Source organism: Micrasema longulum, unplaced genomic scaffold (genome assembly GCF_059751315.1).
Source record: "Micrasema longulum isolate JH-2025_06_02 unplaced genomic scaffold, ASM5975131v1 h1tg000277l, whole genome shotgun sequence".
Lineage (NCBI taxonomy): Eukaryota > Metazoa > Arthropoda > Insecta > Trichoptera > Brachycentridae > Micrasema > Micrasema longulum.
The window spans coordinates 289,866-316,171 of NW_028277481.1; the positions used below are offsets into that span (position 1 = coordinate 289,866).

Genomic DNA, 26,306 nt, shown 5'->3' on the forward strand with positions numbered 1-26,306 from the left:
ATTTAGTTACCTCTAGTTTGTAAGTATATCTAATATAGATGTGTAAATAGATCAAACCAAAAACATTAACCCTATTGTTTTATACCTTCACTATTTATTTAGGAGTATAATGTTAAAAATATTGTGATAAAAATATAAATATTGATAAAAAATAAATTATTATTTTAAAATAAAGCGTTTTTTTAATATGTTCCTTTTTCAACCAGAGGAACTGCATACCATGAATTTCATGAAATAAAAATAAAAAACAATGTTCAGGACTCTAGGAATAATAAAAAAACATTAATTGAGCCCAAGTATCCCTTGGAAACGAAAGCTGTTTATAAACTAAGTTGTCAAGGGTGTGATAACGTGCCCATAGGACAAACAGGGCGCACAGCAAAGAAAAGGATTGAAGAACACAAAAAAACGTGTAAATTGGGCATCCTGACAAATCCGCAATAGCTGAACACTTTAAAGACACTAGACATTTTTCTGCCTGCAAACCAAATATTGTACATAAACCCAGTAATTACAGTGCACGACTAATTTAAATACACAGACACCCAAATATTTAAAAAAAGACGATGGGCTTAAATTTAACTCAACATGTTACTAAATGTTATTAAATATTTGTTTATAACCACTTACTGACTTCTATGTTTACCGGTTTCAAAACGTACCCATCTCTTCGTTAGGACACCAATTAATCCAACATACAAACCAACATTAGTTTCTCTGAATTCGCAAATCACCTAATCAATTTAAATCATGACTTTAATAAAAATACTGGAGTCAAAATCTTACACACAAATAATAAAGGGTAAGGAAAAATAAATAATATGGAAAATTTCATATTAGGAAAGCTTTAAAAAATAATGTTCCTTTGATCAATAATCAAACAAACTTCCAATATAGTTCTTTATACGATGTTCCACTGTAATGGTCACCCTATAAAACCTATAAAGCTTATCCCCTCCCTCCAACCCCTCTACTTTTTTCAGTAGATGTTTGTCCTAATCAGTGCATGTGCTTATTAAAATGCATGTCGTGTTGGTTATATATTTTTGTGCAGCAACTATGGTGAAGGTGTATAGTGGGTTTTGCATGTTGGTCTGTATGTTGGTTTAATTGGTGTCTTGACGAAGAGACGGGTACGTCTCGAAACCGGTAGACATAGAAAAGTCGGTAAGTGGTTATTAAAAAATATTTAATAACATTTAGTAAAACGTTTGACCACAAAGTTAATGCTTTAAATATTAAAAATGAAACTCATGGTTTCCAGCACTATATACTACAAAAACGAATAGAAATGTGCCTACTGCCGACTGCGTTTGCCACATAAGAGTCAACTATCAAACAAATAACTCAAGTCGATTTTGACGGGAATCAACCCCAGAACCTCAGGTATAGCGGGTAAACAAACGCACGAACCAGTTACACCATGAAGCCAACTCATCTCCACTCGAATGAAATAACCCGGAGGTGTGATGCAGAAGCCGTAGTGAGGATATAAGGCACATCCCCCCTGTAATAAGTCACAATGACTCATCACAAGAGGCAGTATCTTGCATGGTTAGAATAGTACATACAAGGAATCTAATTTTTAAGGCAATAGATTTGCTGCATTTCAAAAACTGTTCTAGTGTTCTCTTTTAGAGAACTGAAAAACCATATAATGTCATGCAGAAAGCTGAGAATACGGAAATGATGACAATATTGAGGTTTGACAGATACACGACATTGAACGTGGTTTCGGTAAAGCAGGTTCAACGTTCACTCCCCAAAATAATAATGCAGGCAACTAAAAACAACCTGTATCATGAAGGACTTAAGATGTTAATTAGTTGCCAAAAGATATTCGGGATGCTGGGTCTATCGCATCGTTTCGTGGGATGGCGATGATATTTATTAAAAACAAACATCCATTTATGTAGATAGCGTGTCATCTGAAAGCGTCTGGATTTTTTAAGTATTCTTTGTTTTAAAAATTATTATGTTTATTTTTTAAAGTATAACTGGTGTTTAATTTTAATTTGTACAACTATCTAAAATAAACATCTTACAAACGCCGAACACCCTTCAAGTGGATCGGAAGGCCTGTTGACGAATGACAATAATCCGCCTTCTTCCGACGAGTTTCCTCGTTACTAGAGCAAATGCAAAACAGGCCACAGCCGAAACATCCCATCCGATCCTTACATATAATAAACATATTGTATTAACAAAATCAAGTTTTTCATTGAATTAAATATAAATCTTGCACATTAAAAGCAACGTAAAAAATAATGCAACACTCATATAAAATATATAATAAAACACAGTTACACCTACATATGCAAGAAATAAGATGTAATAGCTTGTAACGTCTCGCGAATATAGTAGAATAAATGAATGTAAATATTTATAAGTATTTGCCAATAATTGTAATATAATGTATTACCAATAAATTATTTTTATACAAATAATTAATTATACGAGTACCTACATAAAAAATACTTCCTTTGAGCGTAAGTATATATATATAATGACACAATAATAGGGTTTATTTAAGTATCAGACATTACACTGTGAAGTCGGTTTGGTTAAGCAAAGTACGGAGTATTAAGACATATAATACAATGTCTAATTTGATATTGTTTATTGTTTTAGTAGCTGTATTTAGTGAATGTGGATATGCAATTAAATTTCGTAAGTTTCAATGTTAATGTAATTATTATCACCAAGCAATTTTTTGTTTTTTTTTCGTCCAGAAATACTTAATATTATATTTTACATTATCTTCTTTCTCAACAAATTAAAAACATGTCCAAATGTTTGCAACAAGTCTCAGCATTTACAGGGCTTATGACCTGTCATGGGCTGGTTTAAGTAGCGAGTTTACGCATTACGTAACATTTGTTATTCTGCCCAAGTTTAAGCGACCTTCCATCTGTTGACTTTTGTGAAGTAAAAGTGCTAAAGCCTTTATTAATGTTGATCCTCTGGCTGAATTATTTCACCTTATTTCAAATCCATACGCCCGTATTCAAAATGTTTTCTCTCTCAATAGTAATAAATTTCAATACAAATAATGAAATAGAGATGCATGTACCTATATTTTTTTAACGAAAAATACTAAGTACACACTTAACGTGAAAAATAATAAGGATTGAATTTTTAAAATAAATTTTGACCAAAAAAATATAAAAAAACAATATTATGGACAATTTTTTTCCACATAGCAAAATAACACATGAAAATGGTATTAAATTATTTAAATTTCAATCAATTATTGCTAATTAATAAATAAATCTAAAGTACATAATATATCCATTCTAATATTGATTTATTTAATTATATACATGGCATGCAGTGCCTTTAACCTTAAGCCTTACAAAGATACATATTTAAAATAATATAAACACTTCAATATAATGTAAAAACATAAAAATCAAATTGAAATGTATTATTTTACATAAATACTATAACAGAGCAGTTTCGTATAAAGAACATATTTATATGTAAAAAAATAATTAAACAATGTGTGCAGATAAAATTTCAAAAGGAAATTTTTTTTTTTTTCCTAAGAGGTACAAAATATAAGTATATTAAATACAATAAAATTATTTTGTATAAAAAAAAACCGTAATAATAACAACAATTCAAGTAATTAAAAAAATAAGTATACACGTAAATATGGTACACAATAGTACCCATACAAAAGTAAACTTGAATGCACTTTAATCTGAAAAATGTAAATTACCGTTCACCATCTTTAAAATGATGAATTGAGTTGATGTATATAAACTATACTTTTTGTGAAAAATATCAGCAACGTCGGTATAGTTATTGCCGAGTACATGGAGTCGATTCAGAATATCATTATATGAGTATACTGTTCGCGAATTGTTGCAACTAAACGGAGGTACTTGACAAGTCCTTTGTCCAGGAAACTTGAAGTGAATGAGTGCTAATAGATTTGGGCAAATCCATGTAAAGTTTACAATCTCAAATAAATTCAGTTAATCTATAATTTTTCTTTTTTCAGTGAGTTTCAACAAGTTTAAAGTATTTAATAAAAAGATATAGTCGATAAATTCATATCTGATTCCAAGTTAAAAGTTGCAAAAGCGTGTGTGTCTGTTTGTTTGTGTTTTCTTTACGTGGGAACGGAGCAACCGATCAACATGAGTTTTTTAAATAGGGATAGCTGAAGAACTGAAAAGTGACACTTTTTATCACAAAAAAATATTACTCCCTCGAGAAAATTCTTATTGGAAAATGGAAACAATATTCAAACAGAATAACGTGTTGCCATAGACGAACAATTCGTCGTTTTTTTGATCCCCAATAAATACAGGCTACTTTTTATTCCGAAAAAATGCATCATTCCGTTCTTACTGTTAAACGAAAAAACTAATTTCTCGCTAATACCACGAGAGGAAAGCCGCGGCCCGCGGGTAAAAGCTAGTTGGTATGCACGTATATTGTATAATATACTCGTGGGTATACTATAGAGGGTGGGCCTGAACTGTGTTTGCGGTTTGTTTCGTTATTTTTTTATTAATACGTAGGTCAAGCGCGGTGCGAGGGGTAGCGTTAGATGCGCTATTTTGTGGAATTTTTAGTCGCCATGGAGCCATTTACGGGAAAGCAGCGCGCGTTTTGTGTTCCGTGACGTTTTCGAGACGAATGTACCGGGCTCACTTTGGTTTACGAGACATTAGTCAAGCACCAAGCGCAAAATCTATTCGGGAATTGATCAACATGTTTAAGACAACCGGTTCAACAGTAAGAATAATGAATGAAAGCCACCCGAAGTCGGCGCGGATACCAAAAGATATTCTGTGAATGAATCTGTAAGGGAAAATCCGCAACAATCAACTCGCAAGAGAAGTCAAGCCTTAAACAACAAGAGGACCACTTTACGAAGAATTTTACGCCAAGGTTTATTCTAAAAGCCTATAAAATTTAACTGATGAAAAAGTTAAAGCCTCATGGTACCTAGCTTCGACCGTTTGAAGGAGATGTTCCCCGGGAAACTCATTTCACGAAGAGGAGACATTGGATCTCAGCCCATGTGATTATTTTCGTATGGATACTTAAAATTAAGAGTCTATGAAGACAATCTAACAACAATAAATCAGTTAAAACAAAACATTGTACGGGAAATTAACGCCATCCCACGGGCAATTTTTTGACGTGTTTTTTGAGAATTTGCGAATCCGCCTTAAACAATTCGAACTAGTTAGTGGAACTCACTTGGACTATATAATTTTTAAAACTTAGATATTATTTAAATTTCCATTTATTGTAGTTTCTGAAAAAATAAATAAAACATTTAAAGGTTCTACAAGTATCAAATTTTTAGTAATTGAAACTAGGTATACATTTAAGGCTCACCATATATATAGTGTTTATGTAAAGATAAGGTTTCCATTATTTTTTATAAGGTTCCGATCTGCCGGTCGCGAAACAATAATGTCATGTTTCTAAGCCTAGTAGGTGAATTGGTTCAGCCGGATGAATCTCACCCATGTGATACAGGTTTCAGCTCTTTTACTGCACAAAAGTCAACAGATGGAAGAGTTGAGGAGATGTGGATAATTAAACATAAACAGAATAATAAATGTTACACAGTGTGTAATGTGGCCACTTAAACTAGCCAATGACAGGTCATAAGTTCTGTAAATGCCTATACTTCCATATTCCCTTCTCTAAAAATTTTCTCTCTCTGTTTGCAACAAATTTAGATCTATACAACTCCCTAGGGAGGAAATCCAGCCTGTCTGCAAACATTTGGACAAACTAAAAACATTGTTATTTAAAATGAATTTGAAAAAATATATTTTTGAGAAATTTTGATAAAAAAATATAATGTTATTAAAAATGAATATTAGTTCTTAAGATATTATCAACTAACTAAAAAAGCGTAAATATATAATAATAATAATCATAATAAAATTACTAAATACAAGTTAATGTATTATACAGTTATACAATATTTAATAAATACCTTTTATTATTTAAGAATGTTTCAAAATCTACTCGACTTTCTTACATTCTGTTGTAATACCAACCCGACCTTTTTACCTTCTGTTGTATTGTGAATTTAATAAAATCTGCTTGACTTTTTTACCTTTTGTTGTAATTTGAACTTTACAAAATCTACTCGACTTTCTTACATTCTGTTGTAATATCTACTCGACCTTTTTACCTTCTGTTGTATTGTGAACTTAATAAAATCTGCTGGACTTTTTTACCTGTATTTGTAACTTAAACTTTTCAAAATCTACTCGATGTTTTAACATTCTATTGGAATATATTTACTCGACCTAGCTTACTTTCTGTTGTATTGTGAACATTTCAAAATCTGCAGGTCACAATTTCGTTTCATAAGTTCGTTCGTTCGTCATATATCCATCTCATTCTAACACAATCAAAACCATATTTTCAAAACAAATTAGTTACGTATAAGGCCACTGCTTGACAACGTTGTTCAACTATTACATGTGAACTTTTCACAATTCCAGCTGATTCCTTCAAGAGATGCAAAGTTCCTCCCGAACTGGACGGCAAATTGAACAAGTGTCTGACAGAAGCAGTTAACGATGCCCTCCGTCAGTTGAATGATAATGGAAACCCTGAGTTGGGAGCTACGGACATGGACCCGATGATGATTAACAGGATCTTCATAGACAAAGGAACCGGAGCGGTAGCAATTAAATTGGATTTGACAGACAATGTAATGGAAGGATTATCAGGACTTGTAACTGAATCAGTAAGGTAAGCTTGCAAAAAAAATAAATCATCAAGTCGTTTATTAATTTTCTTTATTTGAAAAGAAGTTAAATATTCATTATAGACTTAAACCTTGGTAAGGAAGCTTGTGTAAATTTAAAACCGGTAGGTAAAACAATATAAGAAGTGGTCAAAAACAAAGTTGATTTATTTATATGTCAATGGTTTAACTTGATCTCTACTTTGACTTTCCTCAATGATAGAATGGTTCTTAGTGGAATCGAAGGAAGAACGCATTCGCTTAACCCTTACGCTGCTACGCAGTTTTTCAAGAATCTAATCAGAAATCTTATTATTAATACATTTTAAAAATATTTTATCGAATACGTTGTTTTCCAAACACACTACTGTTTTAAAAATTAATAGCAATTCCAAGAAAAATCTTCCATTTCATAAATATCTAATTCAAGCCCAGTGGAGTGAGCGAGATAGACAATTCGTGCCGCAAATAGACAATTTTCGTACAGCGGTTGTAAACCCTTTCTTAATTGAAAATAAAAACAAACAAAACTGATCTCGTACAGCAATCTCAAGGCGCATTGTTTTAATAGTTATTATTGAAACGAAATAATAATGATAGTTTTTTGCTTATTGCGGGGCAAAGTGCTCTGTTATATATTATCAAACCTACCACTTCCATCAATGCATGCTAAACAAAAATTGTGTAAAATATATCTTGAAATTAGTTGCAACAGAGAGGGAAAACATTTTTGCCAAGGGAATATGGAAGTCTAGGCATTTACAGGACTTATGATCTGTCATTGGCTGGTTTAAATGACCACTTTACACACTACAAAATATTCACTATTTTAGGGGTACGTTTACACATCCACATTCATGACGATTTTTACACTACCTCAACTCTTCTATCTGTTGACTCTTGCAAACTAAAAGAGCTGAAACCTTTATTGATGTCGGTGAGTTTCACCTGGATAAATTATTTCACCTAGGTAATGCCTAAAAATACTTTAATTTTTTTATGCAAGTTATTTTAATCAACAATATTTTGAGTATGTCCAAATGTTTGTAGGGAGTTATTTAGATTGAAACTTAAAAGTAACCGGTAAATGTACTAAGAAAATATATTATTTCTTGGTAGATGTTATAATATAATTTAAAAAAATAATGTTTTTGTACAACTGTCTCACAAATTGATATCTCTTCTAAGAAAAATATTCCGTTTTACTAATAGCTAGTTCACGCATAATGGATTGAGCGAGATAGACAACAGTTGCCGAAATTACAAACAGCTTAGGTAAATTACATATTTTTTACATTTGAATATATTTTTAATCTTACTTTGTTACTCTAACTAATAATTTTACTCTGCAAAGCGTCCTTTTTATTGTGAATGAATTTACAAAATATATCATTCAAAATGATAACGGATAGTGAAAGTGATAAAGAAATAATAGTACCTCACCGAGAAACTCGGAGGCTTAGCAGCTAAACCTATTCCGAAAGTGAATTAGACAATAACGATCATTTTTTAAGTGATAGTGATAATAATTTATAATATGACTCTTACGAAGAGCACGAAATCGAAGAAGCTTTTTCTAAAGTATTTTTGGATCAATATCGAGCTGATATACCTCATTTACGTTTTGTTTGTAGAATAGAGTTTGTATAGTAATAATTACGTTTTGTTAGTAGAGTAATAATTACTACCTAATGAACAGCTAAAACATTTGAATTTCCCATTGCTGTGGGCACCCATTATAATAAATGAACAAATGATTTTTTTAATATTCAAACGTCCTAATTGACAATCATTAGGTTCCATGGTGAATTATTTTTATGTTTTATGGCTCTTTAGTTATTTGTTTATATTCTTAATTATGGGGTTTTCCGGTGATATAGGGACCTCACTAGATAAGAGTTATTATATTAAAAGTAAAGTATTTAATTAGTTATTCATTGCGGAAGTACATCAATATTTTCTTAATTATTGGATCGGGTTTAATCGCGGGAAAAACACCGAATGCAATTATTTTCTTCAAATATTATATAGGTGATTAAAAAACTAACTATGAACATTAATTTATTCTTCATTTGACTGTTTTTGCAATGTAAAAAAGTTCACTGTTTCAGGTCCCGACTAGCTAGAAGTTTCCTGTGTTTAGTCGTTTCTCTTTTCCTAAAAGCACTGCGAATTTAAACATCATAAGTAAATTTATAATGAGGATGTTTAGTGGTTTAAAAAAAAATTGTTATCAGACAAAGCTTTTTTAATTTTTATGTATCGTATTATCAGCGCTACGATCTTTTAAATTTTTGTATTTCTGACATTAACCCGCGTGTGACGTCGCAAGTTCTCATCCGCTTCTTCTCGGTTAGTTCTGTTAATTGGTCCATTGACGATTAGCAAACCGGAAATCTTCCACAATCCTCTTATCATTGGTTGATTCATATGAACAAGTGACGTCATTCAAAGTAGTTCGTTTTTATTTAAATATTTTTTATTCATTTCAAGAAACTTTGCCGTACAATTTAATGCTCAAATTTTAACCGCGCGTAAGAAAACATTTTTTGTGTTAAATTTTCCGTGGGGCTGAAATAGGTACGAAACTAAATGATAACCCGTCGAATAAGTAATTTGTATGTTTTGAAAATGTTTTATACCACTGACGGTTAAGTGCAACAAGCAGTTCCCGAATTCATTTACCCTTTTGGGGATTATGACGTCAGCATCAGTCTAGTTGGAACTTTATGATAGGGATTAACAACAACGATATATCGTTGTTTAGCAGTATAAGGGTTTTAACCCTTACGCTGCTACGCAGTTTTTCAAGAATCTAATCAGAAATCCTCTTATTTATACATTTCAAAAATATTTTACCGAATACGTTGTTTTCCAAACACACTACTGTTTTATCAATTAATAGCAATTCCAAGAAAAATCTTCCATTTCATAAATATCTAATTCAAGCCTAATGGAGTGAGCAAGATGGACAACTCGTGCCGCAAATAGACAATTTTCGTACAGCGGTTGTAAACCCTTTCTTAATTGAAAATAAAAACAAACAAACTGATCTCGTACTGCAATCTCAAGGCGCATTGTTATTATTGAAACGAAATAATTATTATAGTTTTTTTGTTAATTGCGGAGCAAAGTGCTCTGTTATAAATTATCAAACCTACCACTTCCATCAATGCATTTAAACAAAAATTGAGTAAAATATATCTTGAAATTTGTTGCAACCGAGAGGAAAAACATTTTTGCCAAGGGAATATGGAAATTGGCTGGTTTAAATTACCACTTTACACACTGCGAGATATTCACTATTCTGGGTATGTCTACACATACATATTCATGATTATTTTTACATTACCTCAACTCTTCCATCTGTTGACTTTTGCAAACTAAAAGAGCTGAAACCTTTATTGATGTCGGTAAGTTTCATCTGGATAAATTATATCACCTCCTAGGTAATGCCTAAAATTACTTTAAATTTTTTATGCAAGTTATTTTAATCAATAATATTTTGAGTATGTCTAAATGTTTGTAGGGAGTTATTTAGATTGAAACCTAAAGGTAACCGGTAAATGTACAAAGAAGTGATATTATTTCTTGGTAGTTGTTATAATATAATTTAAATTTTAAAAAATATGTTTTTGTACAACTGTCTCAAAAATTGATATTTCTTCTAAGAAAAATATTCCGTTTCGATGATAGCTAGTTCACGCATAATGGACTGAGCGAGATAGACAACAGTTGCCGAAATTACAAACAGCTGAGGTAAATTACATATTTTTTACATTTATATATATTTTTAATCTTACTTTGTTACTCTAATTAACAATTTAACTCTGCAAAGCGTCCTTTTTATTATGAATAAATTTACAAAATATATCATTCAAAATGATAACGGATAGTGAAAGTGATAAAGAAATAATAGTACCTCGCCGAGAAACTCGGAGGCTTAGCAGCTCAACCTATTCCGAAAGTGAATATGACAATAACGATATTTTTTTAAGTGGTTGTGATAATAATTTATAATATGACTCTTACGAAGAGCACGAAATCGAAGAAGCTTTTTCTGAAGTATTTTTGGATCAATATCGAGCTGATATACCTCATTTACGTTTTGTTTGTAGAATAGAGTTTGTATGGTAATAATTACGTTTTGTTAGTAGAGTAATAATTACTACCTAATGAACAGCTAAAACATTTTGATTTCCCATTACTGTGGGTACCCATTATAATAAATTAACAAATGATTTTTTTTATATTCAAACGTCCTAATTGACAATCATTAGGTTCCATGGTGAATTATTTTTATGTTTTATGGCTCTTTACTTATTTGTTTATATTCTTAATTATGGGGTTTTCCGGTGATATAGGGACCTCACTAGATAAGAGTTATTATATTAAAGGTAAAGTATTCAATTAGTTATTCATTACGGAAGTACATCAATATTTTCGTAATCACTGACTCGGGTTTAATAGCGGGGAAAACACCAAATATAATTATTTTCCTCAAATATCATATAAGTGATTAAAAATCTAACTATTAACATTGATTTATTTTTTATTTCACTGTTTTTGGAATGTAAAAAAGTTCAGTTTCAGGTCCCGACTAGCTAGAAGTTTCCCGTGTTTAGTCGTTTCTCTTTTCTTAAAAGCACTGCGAATTTAAACAACATAAGTAAATTTATAATGAGGATGTTTAGAGGTTTAAAAAAAAAAAATGTTAAAAGACAAAGCTTTTTTTTTCAATTTTAATGTATCGTATTATCAGCGCTACGATATTTTAAAGTTTTGTATTTCTGACATTAATCCGCGTGTGACGTCGCAAGTTCTCTTCCGCTTTTTCTCGGTTAGTTCTGTTGATTGGTTCATTGACGATTAGCAAACCGGAAATCTTACACAACCCTCTTATCATTGATTGATTCATATGAACAAGTGACGTCGTTCAAAGTTGTTCGTTTTCATTAAAATATTTTTAATGATTTTTTATTCATTTTCAAGAAACTTTGCCGTACAATTTAATGCTTAAATTTTTACAGCGCGTAAGAAAACATTTTTTGTATAAAATTTTCCGTAGGGCTGAAATAGGTACGAAACTAAATAATAACCCGTCGAATAAGTCATTTTTATGTTTTGAAAATGTTTTATACCACTGACGGTTAAGTGCAACAAGCAGTTCCCGAATTCATTTACCCTTTTGGGGATTATGACGTCAGCATCAGTCTAGTTAGAACTTTATGATAGGGATTAACAACAACGATATATCGTTGTTTAGCAGTATAAGGGTTAAGACCATTTCTGAAAAACGTGCTGGATGGATTGAAAACATAGTACGTCACAGGGGTCTCCTATGTGACGTAATAGAGGAGATGTTTCAGGGGACAACCTACAGGGAGCGCCCTCGCTGAGAATACCTTAAGGATTTGTTCCAAGATACGAGAGCTACATGTCATAAATAGACCTAAAAAGGGCAACACAGGACAGGCTGGAGTGGCAGAGAAGATGCAGAGCTTTGCTGCCAACGAATCCAGAGTGTTGATAACAAAAAGAAAAAGAATGGATGAATCAAGAGTAATCTGTTTCTATTCGATATTTATAAAGGAATTCTAGTTTTCACCGTTCAAAAATGATATCAAATGAAATGTAAAATATTGTGTGCTTATTAAAATTATAATTGTACAATGAAGTTCTTGTGGAGAAAACTGGCGATGAATTTAATTGAATGAATTTCCTAATCAAACGATTAGAGATTTAATTAATTAAATAATCGAATGAATCATTATTTTCCGGTATTCCATAGATAATAGAGATGGGATGTTTCGGTTATTGTGGCCTATAGCCACTATGGGGGGGGGGGGGGAGGAGTCACAGATTTTCCAAGATCTGGGCATTGCCCCTTCTCCCCAGGATTATCCCCACCTCCAAGGATGCCAAACAGATATTTTAAATTTAATCAATTATCCGAATGAATTACTGCATTCGGACTTCCATTCCAATGAATTTAGTAATCAATCGAATACCTTCATTCGAATAAACCGTCTCTAGTAAAACATTTTTTGAACCTTTTATTTCGACACTATTAATCAGTATTAATTAAAACATCTTTCAAGATTTCGAAATTTCGTACGATAGAAATAATGTTTACAAATTCGACGAGCGAGTGTATCTACGAGATATATATAAAATCAAATACGAAAATTAAACATTTTAATCTTAATTTCTCACAAAGTGTGTAAGTGAAAATATAAATATACTTTCCTTCCTTTACACTTATACATATTTTATTAATTAGTTATTTTTTCTCTATCGGGCTGTTGCCAGTATTTTTGTATATTTGACATTTTATATAAATTTAGGATGAAAATCTTCAAATTATTTTATACATTAACTATGTAACTGCGAGTATAAATTGACGATAGTAAGTTTAATAAAATATTTTTATTTTATTCCAGTGGAAAATTATCCAGCCCAAAGGATTTTCTTTTACACTTGAATATTTTGGTGAAAAGAATGAACTTAGCTGGCCCTTACACTGTCAATGGGAAGGTCCTTATTCTACCCATTCAAGGAGAAGGAGTAAGCAACATGACAATGGGTAAAAGAAAATTATAATATTTACGTCCTTACAGAAAAATCTATGAAAACTCGGCCCGAGATATTTTCATCGAGTATGTATAATATTAATAGTCTTAAAATGATTGATTGAGTCTGTCATGTACGGGCCCGTTCACACGTATCGTGCAAATTCTCTCGGTCAGGTAAAATTAGGGTGGGTGACACATATTTATTATTTTCTTTTTCGGTTTCATTTAATTAGTTTCTACTTGTGGGTGAAAATTTTGCTAAAAGAAATCGAGTGGAGATTAGTTGATCTCATGGTGTCCTGATTCGCGTTTTTACCAGCCTATTGATAAATGAAATAATTAAAAAAATCATGTTTTATGAATCCACCCAATGCTCTTTCGTCGTTCTTGACAAAGTTCATCGCGTCAGTAGTAGCAGAAGACATACGTCGTTTGGAAAATAATACACATGCGTCCTTAATTGTTTTGTAAGGCGCTGTCTCTCTCTTGCATCCGATTGCTGTCTCTCTCGCTGTCGTGTTAAACGTTTTCAAACGTTTTTAGGTTAGTTACCAGTGAAGATACTTTAATGTATACAAATATTAATTTTACTCTATACCGTATCGATATAATATATTGAAGTTGATATTACTCTGTGTTAGTTTGTTTATGACTTAAAAAATGCTAAAATTAAGGTAGGTTTGCTTCATAAAATGGGTTGATTTCTGTTCAAACATGTTGAATTTTGTTCAGGAGAGCGGTTTGAAGTTGTAAAATAGTTTCAAATGTGTTTCTCAAAGTAACAACACAATTAATTGCTGTTTTTTTTAGATTTATAGGCTTTTGATAAGGTTATTTAAGAAGAAAACATTTTAAATATGGACTTTTTTAAATATTTTTTTTATTGAATTTTTTTTCATATAAGCATTCTTCTAAACAATTTTTTTAATTCCCGCCAAACTGCAATAGCAGTTTTTTTGGAAGGATTTCTCTCTTTAAACACTCTCTAAAGTATTACTGGACTACCGTTGTTTTAGAACTAACTATCTCAGTAGTAGTATAGATACCGGAGGACTGTTGCCTGCTAGTTTTTGTATTATTTAGGCTCTCAACAAAAATTACTCGCAGTTTTTAATTTCCTAAAGTAAAAGTAAAACTTATTAAAATGATTGTGGTTTTGGTTGAAAACATCTTAATTTTCATTAATAAACGAGTAAATAAGTTTTCATTTTTTAAATATTATTAAAATAAAATTAATTACTGTTTTTTTTTGTATGTGAAGGTATATGATTTTACGATTCTTTTTTAAAAATCTGTTCCCACAACTCAGAACGGAATTTCAATTACACGGAATTGGGACACGTGACCTAATGTAAATAGATTTAGCATTTTCAAATAAATGTTGCAACTTAAAATCGAATTTTCGAAAGGTTTTCTCAAATACAATGGCAATACTTAAAGTAAACCCTATGGAAAATATAGAAAACAAAAGATTAAAATATATTAAATTGACTTTTTACCCAAGGACTAACCAATAACACAGCAAATGACGACACTATCGAATGAACCAATCATTACGAATAATAATCGTCATAATTTTATCTCGCTGTCACCGTGTGACGTAATAAAAAATATAGAAATTTCCTTAATTTATTGATATAATAAACTTCAAATTTATTTTCCAGTTAATTTAAAAGCTAATATAACCATCAAAGGTGAACCATTGATCAGAAAAGGAAGAGAATATTTAAAAGTCAAAAGCCTGAAGATCAAACTTCAACCAGCCAGGTATGCACTTTTCCCTTTTATAATGTTATGTTGGCACACACACACACACACACACATATACTAACACACACGTGCTTTGAGGTATAATCTTTTAATTAATAAATCAAAAGTATTAATAAACATGCTTCCAATCAATCCTTTATACTTACAAGTATTAGGGCTGCAGTCTGATAAAAAGTAAGGAAATCATATTATTAGACCATTTTAAAACACCGTTCTTTAAAAAAAAGTATAGGTATAAATATTACATAAAAACAATCATTTTTTAAGGTATTTTTGATAGAAATATACCTCTAATATAATTATATTTTCACCGGTAGATTACGCCTCTTGAAATTGAGATCATAACAAACAGTTCCTATGACTTAAATTTTGATTTTAAAAAATAAATGAAAGCATTTGAAATCACACATAAACTCTTTTTTTTATATTTTCATCAAAAGATATGAATAAATTACCAAAATATTTTTTTCCTTATAGCAAAATTAATTTGATTTATTACCCTTATGGTGTGCCGTGTAACTAAAACTAACCGTCTTACTGGTACACAATTATCGCGTCTAAGAAAATCACCCCATTGGAAAATATTAGCGTAGTTACCTGTCTGGCAAAATTATCGTATTATCTGTTATTTTAGTATGTTCAAAAAACTGATAAAACCATCGTAGGAGGAAGTAAGTACATGCTAAAATTTACGTATCAACAGAGTTGTAATCACCACCCCCGAATAACAAAAACGTGTCATCTGAAAACGTAACTGTTTTTCCTCCATTCACGCAAAGAGTTTATGTAGACCAGGAATAGGATCAGTCCCAGAACGCTGTCCTGTGGAACTCTAAATTATATAAATTGACCATGCCTTGTCTATCTCATTAAAACTTTTAATACTTAATTTAAAACACATTTTTTCAGATTATATATCAACTTCAGTAACCTATTTAAGGGCGACCAAGCTTTGGGAGATAACATGAACATATTCTTGAACGATAACTGGCTGGATATATACCAAGAACTCCAATCCTCAATCGAGGGTGCTTTTAGTGGTATTTTTGAAGAATATTCTAGAAGAATTCTCGAAAGGATACAATTCAAAAATATTTTTATAACGGAGTGATATCTCGCAGTACAGTGGTCGCCAAATAAAGATGCCTTCGCTTATATTGTGACTAGTAAAAATAAGCAAAAACATAAGATTTTGTTTTTAACATGCTTTGAGTTGCACAGCGACAAAGATTTATTTATGTTTGTCAAATATATGTTTGAGATGTCTGATTTAAAGTTTGAGAATTTTTTAAAATATGAGAACGTATGTAGATAATTTTAGTTACCTATATAAAACTGTTTTGATTTTCGTTGAAAAAATTGCGGTGATTCTACTAAAAACATTCATAAATCAAATGAACATTTAATCGAAATACAGGTTTCGCGTATCTGGCGACCACTATACCTTATATTGAATTAAATGTTATTTATTTATTAAATAGAATACAGGAGATTAAAACATATTATTGTTTTTGATTGATCAATAAAACCATGTCTGAATAAAAATCATGTCTGATTTTTTTTCTGTCATATCGACAGTGCATCATCTTAGATTTGTTTGAATGTTCTTCAAAACGTGTGCAGGTAAGATGGACGAGCAACATGAACACGGCATTATAACCTAGAAAAACGATAGAATAACCTTGGGTTTACGTTTGCGTAACAATTAGGTAGTTTTATATGAATCATTCTAAAATACCTACTCACACAAACGAAATTTGTATTTTTGCTTGGTTCATCGACGGGCATCAATACATTACATTGCCTCAGAGTAATAACGCGCTTTAGATATATAAAAAAGAACGGCTAAAAGGATCTACGATGCGAATGTTGATGGATGCAGAAAACGAGAGAGACCGAGAAAGACATGGCACGATCAAGTGAATCAAACACTAGAAGATGGACATGTCAAGAGTAGGAATAATCGGCTTGCGTGCATGAGAAGATGTATAAATGTATAGGAAGCGAGGTCTGTATGCAAAGACAGAGTAAAATAGCGTTCTATTCTATCTTCCTATCCCTACGGAGAAACGGCGTGATGTATAATATACATAATATATATTTATTTCCTTAATTGAATTAACTCTTAAAAGACTGTGGTAAATAATCCCTTTGCGCGCGGTGATGTAACATCGTGTTACCACAAGCAAAAAAAAGTTCAGACATTAGAAAAAAATACATGGAGACGTACTATTTAATACTTCCTTTTCAATAATTAATGCAAATAAACTTATTATTAAGCCCTGTAAAGCAAAATAAATTAAAATTTATAAATACGCCGCTCGTATTATGTGCGTGCGTCCCCCATCACTGTCATCAACGGACTGAAGAATCTGTTTTACATATTACCCGCCACAAAACAGCGTCTTTGTCTTCCTTGTTATGTCTTCGTGCTCTCTCTTATACATATGTGTTGTTGAATTAGCAGACATTCATTCTTCGTGAAGCTATGATAATTTATTTATTTTTATTAACATCTAGCATTGTAATACAAATTTTACTTTCCAAATCCGGCGTGAAATTGTCCATTTGAATATTGCAAAAAATACGAGTTCATCATTAAAAAAATAAGAAAGATATATTAAATCTTGTGTCCTATGTCGACTAGTGTGACATCACAGCCACGCAAAAGTTAATATTGCTGTGTATATTAACTAATATTTACAATTATTTCATTTACTATATACGTTTTTTTACAATACTACATTCTAACAATAAATATAACATCTTTTTTTATATTGGTAAGTTATCTCAATGTTATTAAATACTTGTATTTAACTATTATATGTATTTTAATATACATTTTATATAAAAATACATGAAACAAATAAATATAAACCACTGAACTTCCTCACTACAAGTATAACATCTCAACCCTGTTAGTTATTTAGACTTTCGCAAATAAAAGAGTACATTTTTTTTATGCTATGTTTTTAAAGATCTGCATCAACACTTTATACAGATAGCTGCATTATTGCAAGAAATAGCGTGACTCCACGTGGCAAATGCAGAATACCTGTTTAATTCCCACGCAATTAAAATTTATGAATCCAATCGTAATACTTAATATCCTGTAAAAACAACAAACGGATGTTTGTATTTCTACATCAATCAGGAATTAAAAAATACATATTTTGCGTTATTTGTATCTGCCTAGTAGTCTCTGCATAGTTTATTGCGCACTGCCAACCATACATAAGTTTTTAGTTTACATTATGTTGAGATCCACCTGTTATCTATGAAGACGCATAGGATATAGCGTTACTTTAACAAGCCCCACTAGTGGGGCAAGATGGTGCTTGGGTAGTTTGCATCTTTTTTTCTATCTAAAATGTCCTCGATAACTCTTTCACGCATTCTTCTGACCAGCTCCCCTTCAAGTGAAACAGAAGGTCTGTTGATGTCTATCAATAGTCCGACTTCTCCTGAATGAGTTTTCTGTGGTTTCATCTTCTTAAAGCAATTTCGGAGAAGTTCCTTAACAAGGCCACAGCCGATTATCACACCGGATACTCACACTACAGTTGGACGTATATATGCAGAAAAGATCCAACTCACTTTGGATCTTTTTTTAATTTATTTTAAAAATCGATAGAGAATATCTCATTTATATTTAAACAAAAAAGATCCATCCGGTTAGACAAACACTAACGTAGTAATTCAACTTTAAAAAAAGGTCCATAATGCAATACTAGAATTTCACATTTTGCACAAAGAGTCCAATGATATTTGGTCTTAATGTAGTTGAAAAATGTTTTCGTATAAAAGATATGTAAAATATTTTTTTGCACCAGGAATAGCGCAAATGCAAATATTCCGTCCACTTCATATAATTACATAAAACTGATCATCTTTCCTTCACGTAACAAAAGTTATCAAGATTTGCTCATAATTCTAAATTATTCATGGATACGCTACGATAGGTGTACCAATGCAGTGCCCTATGCCCAATTAGGTGTGTAAATTGAATGACGATGGTATAAGATAATAAATTACAACTACATTTGTATGTCTGCATAGGCTGACAAATAAAAAAAAATGCGTATATCATGGATATAATTACGTGTCTATTAACTAATTATTCTTAATAAATCCAAAATTATAGTAAAAATAGTGATAATCATGGTTTTATTAACAATAAAATACAATTCCTACATACATACTTAGGTAATAGACTTTTCTGGATTTTGTCTAGTCGGCCTAACTGGGTACAACCTGTTTTAAGGCAGACATTTTTATGCAAAATAAACAATAACATGACTACCTACTAGTTAATTTATTTTAGAGTTATACAATATTGATTTATACTATTAATTATTTTAGAGGGTTTTTCAGTAAATTATCCATTTTTTCTCCATACAAACCCAGTAGCTAAATTTTATAAAATGTAGTTTGAACTTTTTTTGCATTTAAAAATCTTAAAATACGTTTAAGCAAAAAACGAAAGTTCGAAACGATGATGTTCTCCGACGGATGGAAAAAGATAAAGAGGTACTGAAGACCATAAAGAAAAGAAAACTTGAGTACTTTGGGCATGTGATGAGAGGCGAAAAATACAAAATTTTACAAGTCATTCTACAGGGAAGGATTGAAGGGAGACGTAGTGCAGGTAGAAGGCGCATCTCTTGGCTTAAGAACTTGCGCGACTGGTTCCATTGCAGCACTTAGTCCTTGTTCAGAGCAGCTGCCAATAAAGTAAGAATCGCAATGATGATTTCCAACCTCCATCGGGGAGAGGAACCATAAGAAGAAGAAGAAGAAGAATAAATAAATATAGAAATCTAGGAATTTACATGGCTTATTCCAATTTCAATTTATTTATTTTTATAAACGTTTATGTACATTGTAAAAATATTTTAAGGCACACATAACACAAAAAAATAAATAGTAAAATTTAAATACACAAAGATGGTCAAATAAAAGTACTCAGCAATTATACAAAAAAGATGCTATGTCGATATCCGAAGAGATACAGTTGAGTAAAGATATTGCTCTTCCTACTGTCCGATGAACTGTCATTGGCGGGTTTAAGTGATCATTCATATTTACCTAACTCTTCCGTCGGTTAAGTTGTATACATCAACAGTTGGAAAAGCTTAAAATTAACCACTCATTTTTAAAAGCTTCGAGCAATCTATTTTTCTATGGTCCATTCGCATTTATCATACCTATGCTGTGTTTGGGGTTTTGCAACTAAGAGCAAAATTTCTGAGGTGCAGATTATTCAGAATAGAGCGATCAGAAATGTGTTTCACCTACCGTATGATACTCATGTAAGGGACATTTATTTTGAAACAAAAATCATGCCTTTTAGCATGCTTTCCTATTTCGAGATAACTGACACTATCATTAATACTACTCTCGACTCAATGTACAGTAACATAAAGCCAGCTTTCATTGGAGACATCCATCGGTACAGTACTCGATCAAAAAACAATATATATATTGGATCTGTGAAGTCTACGAAGTTTGGTACTAGATCTTTACAATACATAGGTTTCAAGGAATTTAATAAATTGTCACAAAAATTTAAAGTACCTATTTCAAAATATAGAAACAGGACGTGCAAATTGAAGAATTATTTTTTTCCAGAAGTACTTTGAATAAATAATGTTAGTTTATAGAGAATGCGCATCTTGAACATATACCTTTTAATATTTTACCGTTTTTGCTTGTATATGTAATTTTTAATACTATTTTAATGTTATTTGTGTTTTTTTCTTTTTATATACTTTTTTTGGCTTGTATACATAATTTCAATACGTTTTTGATAAAAAAAAATAACCTGTATTGGGTGTGCGCATATTTTGTTAATTAAAAAAAATGATTTTATTTTGTACTAGTTCAGTATGTATATATACATACATGTAATTTTGAAACTTTTTCAATTTTCTTTCCCAGATTGCATAATGTAAACATTATTTTGAATTTATTTCCATGCCTAGTATTCTGTTTATTTTGTTATTTTCAAGTATTTTTCATACCCTTTTTAATTTGTAGTATATCATAATTTTAATTTTTCTGCTTTTGTAAATAATATTATAGTTTAAAATTTAAAAACGTCTCTAAAAAAATTGTTATCTGTATGTCCCTAAATGAGTTTTTTTTTTTTAAAAACTCCTTGGGAATATTGTATATAATTATGTATAATATGTTTTCAATATAATAAAAATAAAAAAAAAGCACTTTTAATAAACGTGTTTTGATAGGTTTATCATAAACGCTTTTAAAACTGCGTTGGTTTATTTCTGTTAACGAAAAGGCGGACTGTAAATATAAATCGAATTTCATTCAGTTTTGTGATCGGGAAATATTTGAGAAAGGATAGGAAAATGGAATGGATACCTACCTTTAATATAATCTGAATATTCTTCAATTTCTGGCACTGGATCACAAAATGAACTATAAAATATAATAATGTTTTTCACGACGCGCGACGATTCCAACCACTTTCAAGTCAAAAATATTGTTTTGTTTTTGTTCTAAATCCGAATCATCTAACTTTGAATATCTTCTATCTTGATGTTAGGTAGGTACCATAAGGATGGGTCAAAGGAAGGATGGGAACGAAAGGTAATCGGCCAGGAATAGTATCGATAAATGCTGTTATTTACTTAACATATTTCAACTGCTTTTAAAAATAATATAACAAAGATAAACATATGTAAGTCATGTAAGTATATACTTTTAAAACAGCTTTTGTTTTTTTATCAAGTTGCTCACTTTACTTACACAAAAAACAAGCAACATGTTTTGTTTGAACCGGAAATCCGAAATAAAAAATATTGGTATGCTTTGAAATTTAATGGATTATTAGTAATGATTATGATTTTACCAATATTGCGGTGAGAAGTTATTAATCGTTAAGACTTGGGCAATTGGCTTTATAATACAACATATTAAACACAAGAACTCACATAATGGACCTTGGGTTAACCGGATAGGTAAAGTACTTACAGCGATCGACAGACTTGACCTTAAGAAATTCGGTCACTACCACTAGGTACCGTCAATACAAATGTATTTAATAGTTTAATATTATATTGTGGATTATGTTATGACAGACATATTGAACTGGTAATGGTGCCAAGATCTTTAATGTTTTAGTCTGCATCATATTTCAATCTGTTGAATTTTATTATTTCATTTCCTTGTGTTTATCTTTTGATATAATCATCATCACAAACCCTTGTCCGCACCCAATAGTGCACAGGGAACTGCATTGTTTTACTCTTATAAGACTGCGGTAAATAATTCCTTTGCGCGCTTTTATGTTAACATTGTGTTACCACAAGCAATAGACGGAATATTCTAAAGTTCAGACATTTGGAAGAAAAAAACACGGAGACACTGTTTAATAATTCCTTCTCCATAATGTCTAAAGCTAGGGTTTCCTAGGACAGCGGCGCCCGTATCTTAACGGCCGTAGTGAACGGTGATGCGGTAGACAGCAGTTGTAACGAGGACTAGAGAGTGGTTTCGTAGGAAAACGGTGTTATCAACACCATTTAATACCGTTTTCCTTGGAAATCAGTTTCTAGTCACCGTTACGACGGCTGTCCACCGCATCACCGTTCACTACGGCCGTTAAGATACGCGCACCGCTGTCCTAGGAAACCCTAGCTTAACTCTCTCATACCGTCAGACAAACAAAACGCTATTTTATATAAACAAATCTAGTAGTAATTAATATATTCACTAGCCTATTCAGAGGCTACATAAACTTAGTAAAGAATTAAGCTCTATTGATATTTTTTTTTGCAGTTCAATATCCAAATTTAAAAAAAATACTTTTGTTAATGATGTAATGATTTATTTGGGTCATTTGGCCATTTTGTGTTCGAGTCCCTATATTTTTCATGGTTTTGTTTATTTTAATTTCTTTTCATTGAATTTGTATTCTTGTATTAATTTATTTTACACTCGCTATCACTATGTAGTTTATAGTGTATAATGACCATATCTGTGTTTTTTTTATAATGTTAAAGGCCGCTAGGGCGTTTTAACTAAATAAAAATAACTAAGCCCAGTAAAAAAAAAACAAATCTTACGTGCGTGCGTCCCATTACTGTGAATCTGTTTCACACATGCACCGGCCACAGAACACCGTCTGTCTTCCTTGTTATGAGTTATATCTTCATGCTTTCTCTTGTACAGATTTATTGATGTATTGGGGTCACGCGTCACATAGATTTTTCGCGTGGCAAGGGTAAATATTTTTTGTATAAAAATACAGCTTAGTTTATATAAAATTTACTATTAAAATACGGTGAAAAAATGTCTATTTGAAGATTACAAAAAACACAACTTCATCATTAAAAAAATAAGAGAGATATATAAATAATATAGAAATATATATAGATTAAGGACTATTTTAAAAATCAATCATTTAAAAATAGCTAATACTCAATTGTACAATTTTTGTTACAACATGGTATTGTAGGATGGGGTGGTGCATATGCCAATATATTAAACCCTCTTAAAATAGTACAAAGATTAATTATTCAAGTAATTTTAAAGAAACCATCAACATTCAAACGGAAAGTCTTTATAAAATATTAAAGGTTCATATAGTAGACACTCTTTATAAAATAAATTCTATTACACAAATATATAAAAAAGAAAAAAGAAAAGAATCCGAAATGAAAAAGTCACTCAGATACCAACATAATGTAAAAATTCCTAAATTCCATACAAGTCATGGTCAAAATAGCTTAGTCTTCAAAGGTGTAAAAATTAAAATAATCTTCCTAATGAACTAAAAACAATTAAAAATAATAAATCGATAAATAAATTTAAAGTTTATCTAAAGAGATTTTTTGAACTCGTGTAAAAACAACAATAAATTTTAATTAGTATGAATGTATTATTGTTATATGTTTTTTTTCTTTTATGTATCTTATGTTTTTTATTTTCTTTTTTCTGTACTCGTATTTAAAATGATATAAACTCTTAATAAACAACTAAACAGTGTAAGTCACTCTCCAAGCACAAGAATTAGTTTCTTTTTTGGAGAGTTACTGTGTAAAAGTAGATATGTTTAGAGTTTTACAAAAACATGTACTTTTTATGAAATTTATGAATAAAAAATATATATATATATATATATCGAGTCTTGTATCGTATGTAGACTAGTGTGACATCACAGCCACACGAGAGTTAATCAAATGCAGTATTTCTCGATAATCTGTTACAGAAAGGTTTAGGTGATCAGTCTTACAATTCAGGGTCAGTCAAATACTTATTTGTAAAAGACTTCACACCGACTCAGTTTTTCACACTGATAAGAGGTTTTATCGAAAACTCTGCTATTTTAGAGAGTGTCAATTTTTGTGTTCCTGGTCGTTATCTTCATCAGCGTCAGCACATACTGTTTTACCTCCGGCTTCCAGAACCAACCTGCCCCTGGTTATGCCAATTAGAAGAGCAGTCAGGCTACTGAACATAACATCGTAATTGAAAGTAGTTCTATTTTGTACATTTTAATAAATAAATTATCACCTTGGAGATCGACAACTTTCATATCAATGAAATTTTATTTAAGAGGCAAATACTCTAGAGTATTTTACCTTAATTATGTCGAACCATTGCTCAAGGGTTTCTGGGCCCCGATTACGATTCCCATCTTCCCAATTATCTTCAACTGTCTATAAAGTAAAATCAACAGGCGCCGTGGCGCAGTTGGTTAGAGGGCTAACTGTGAAACTGGTGTCGCGGCCGCGGGTTCGATTCCCGCCAGTTGCAAGAAAAAATCCATGAAAGATTTTTTCTCACTTGGTCTGGGTGTTGTGGTGTATTTTCGTTACCCCCTTCCATATCCCCCCTATCCCACTTGCTGACACGCCTCTAAATAGAGGCTTAGCGGGTTACTCCTTTAAAAAAAATGTGCATATTTGTATGAAAAATTTTAATATCTTCATCGGTAACATGTAATTGAACATGGTTAGGAAAAATATATATTTGCACATTTTATTTTTCACACAGAAACCTTATTTTACTTTGTAGATAAAATTGAAGATAACTGTTAACTTCCCATTGTAATCGAGGCCCTGGTTTGATATTTAGTCTCAATATAACGCCTGAAATATTTTCTTATGTGTAATGTTATTTTAGTAAAACAAATTGATTTTAATTACAAATTGAATTTAAATTTTAATCACTTCTTAAAATATTTCACGTCAACCCTTCTAGGAGTCAACCTGGGTAGGCAACCGCGCTAACCACTACGCTTATCCATGATTTTTACCTGAAAGCAGCCATCGATTTAAAAACATTCGTCTTAGATTCTGGTTCTATTTCACACCCAGAACTGTATTCTTCATCATCATCAAAAATAATGTTATTAAATCAATCCCCCAAGCTCTGATAGATCTAACGCCATTAAAAAAATGATAAATACCTCGACCACTAGAGGACGGGCAGAACCTGTTATTTTTCTCAATATTTTATAGACATTTGATTCATGTACAATATTCCTTTTTCAGTGTACAATACAAAATTTAAAAATATAGATTACACAAACATCACTTTGTCAGATTTAAAATTTACACTAAAAATGCATTATGTAACTTAGTAGACATTATAATAATAAATATGTACATCTCCCTTCCCCTCCTTATCCTCTCTTCAAGCATTCTTGTCCTAATCCCGCCCAATTTACAGTAACTTAATGTTCTTAAAATAAATATAAAAAAAATCTTTGATTATTGAGTACAGGAAAATAACATTTTTAAATGTATAAATTGTATGTATTTATTTTATATGTAATATATTTTCTTTACTAACTTTGAATACTATGTGGAAATCTGTTATTAGTTCTGAGTTTATACACTATATCTGTTTGTTTATTATAAATATGTATGTAGAACTGTTGATTTCCCAAATTAAATAAAATAAAATAAATAAATAAATAATTTAAACAGGTAATAATTTTAATGAGATACGTACAAAAGTCAATTAGGAAGTTTAGCGTATTTTTTTATTTGTTAATTGACTATCAAACTAAAAAAAATATATTTTTTAATTTTTATGTGTCGTGTTATCTGCGCTACAATTTTAAATTACTCCGCGCGTGACGTCACTAGTTCTCTTTGGTTAATTGTTCAGATTGGTGGTTTGGCTTCCCAGAAACCGGAAATCTATCACAAAACTCTTTAATTGGTTGATTTAGAAGGACTGGT

General features: G+C 31.1%; 1 protein-coding gene across 2 annotated transcripts; it reads left to right on the plus strand.

The window, feature by feature from the left end:
- The first annotated feature begins 2,547 nt into the window (after positions 1–2,547).
- Positions 2,548–16,632, plus strand: LOC148282937 (protein takeout-like). Of its 2 annotated transcripts, XM_088224280.1 has the most exons (5): positions 2,548–2,670; positions 6,495–6,747; positions 13,186–13,328; positions 14,982–15,084; positions 15,997–16,632. In XM_088224280.1, exons 1-5 carry the CDS (start codon positions 2,601–2,603, stop codon positions 16,196–16,198), a joined length of 771 nt encoding a protein of 256 aa, XP_088080406.1. In that variant the 5' UTR covers positions 2,548–2,600; the 3' UTR covers positions 16,199–16,632. The 2 variants fall into 2 exon arrangements, 1 of the variants encoding a protein (XP_088080406.1); XR_015821984.1 differs by lacking the exons at positions 2,548–2,670; positions 6,495–6,747; positions 13,186–13,328 and adding an exon at positions 13,847–13,991 and having other exon boundaries at positions 15,997–16,031.
- Positions 16,633–26,306: the final 9,674 nt, after the last annotated feature.

Excerpts from the sequence above, each read along its gene's own strand:
- LOC148282937 (XM_088224280.1), top strand. The coding sequence starts at position 2,601 with ATGTCTAATTTGATATTGTTTATTGTTTTAGTAGCTGTATTTAGTGAA. Across the intron at positions 6,748-13,185 it reads CTTGTAACTGAATCAGTAAG|TGGAAAATTATCCAGCCCAA; the intron begins GTAAGCTTGCAA and ends ATTTTATTCCAG. Across the intron at positions 15,085-15,996 it reads ATCAAACTTCAACCAGCCAG|ATTATATATCAACTTCAGTA; the intron begins GTATGCACTTTT and ends ACATTTTTTCAG.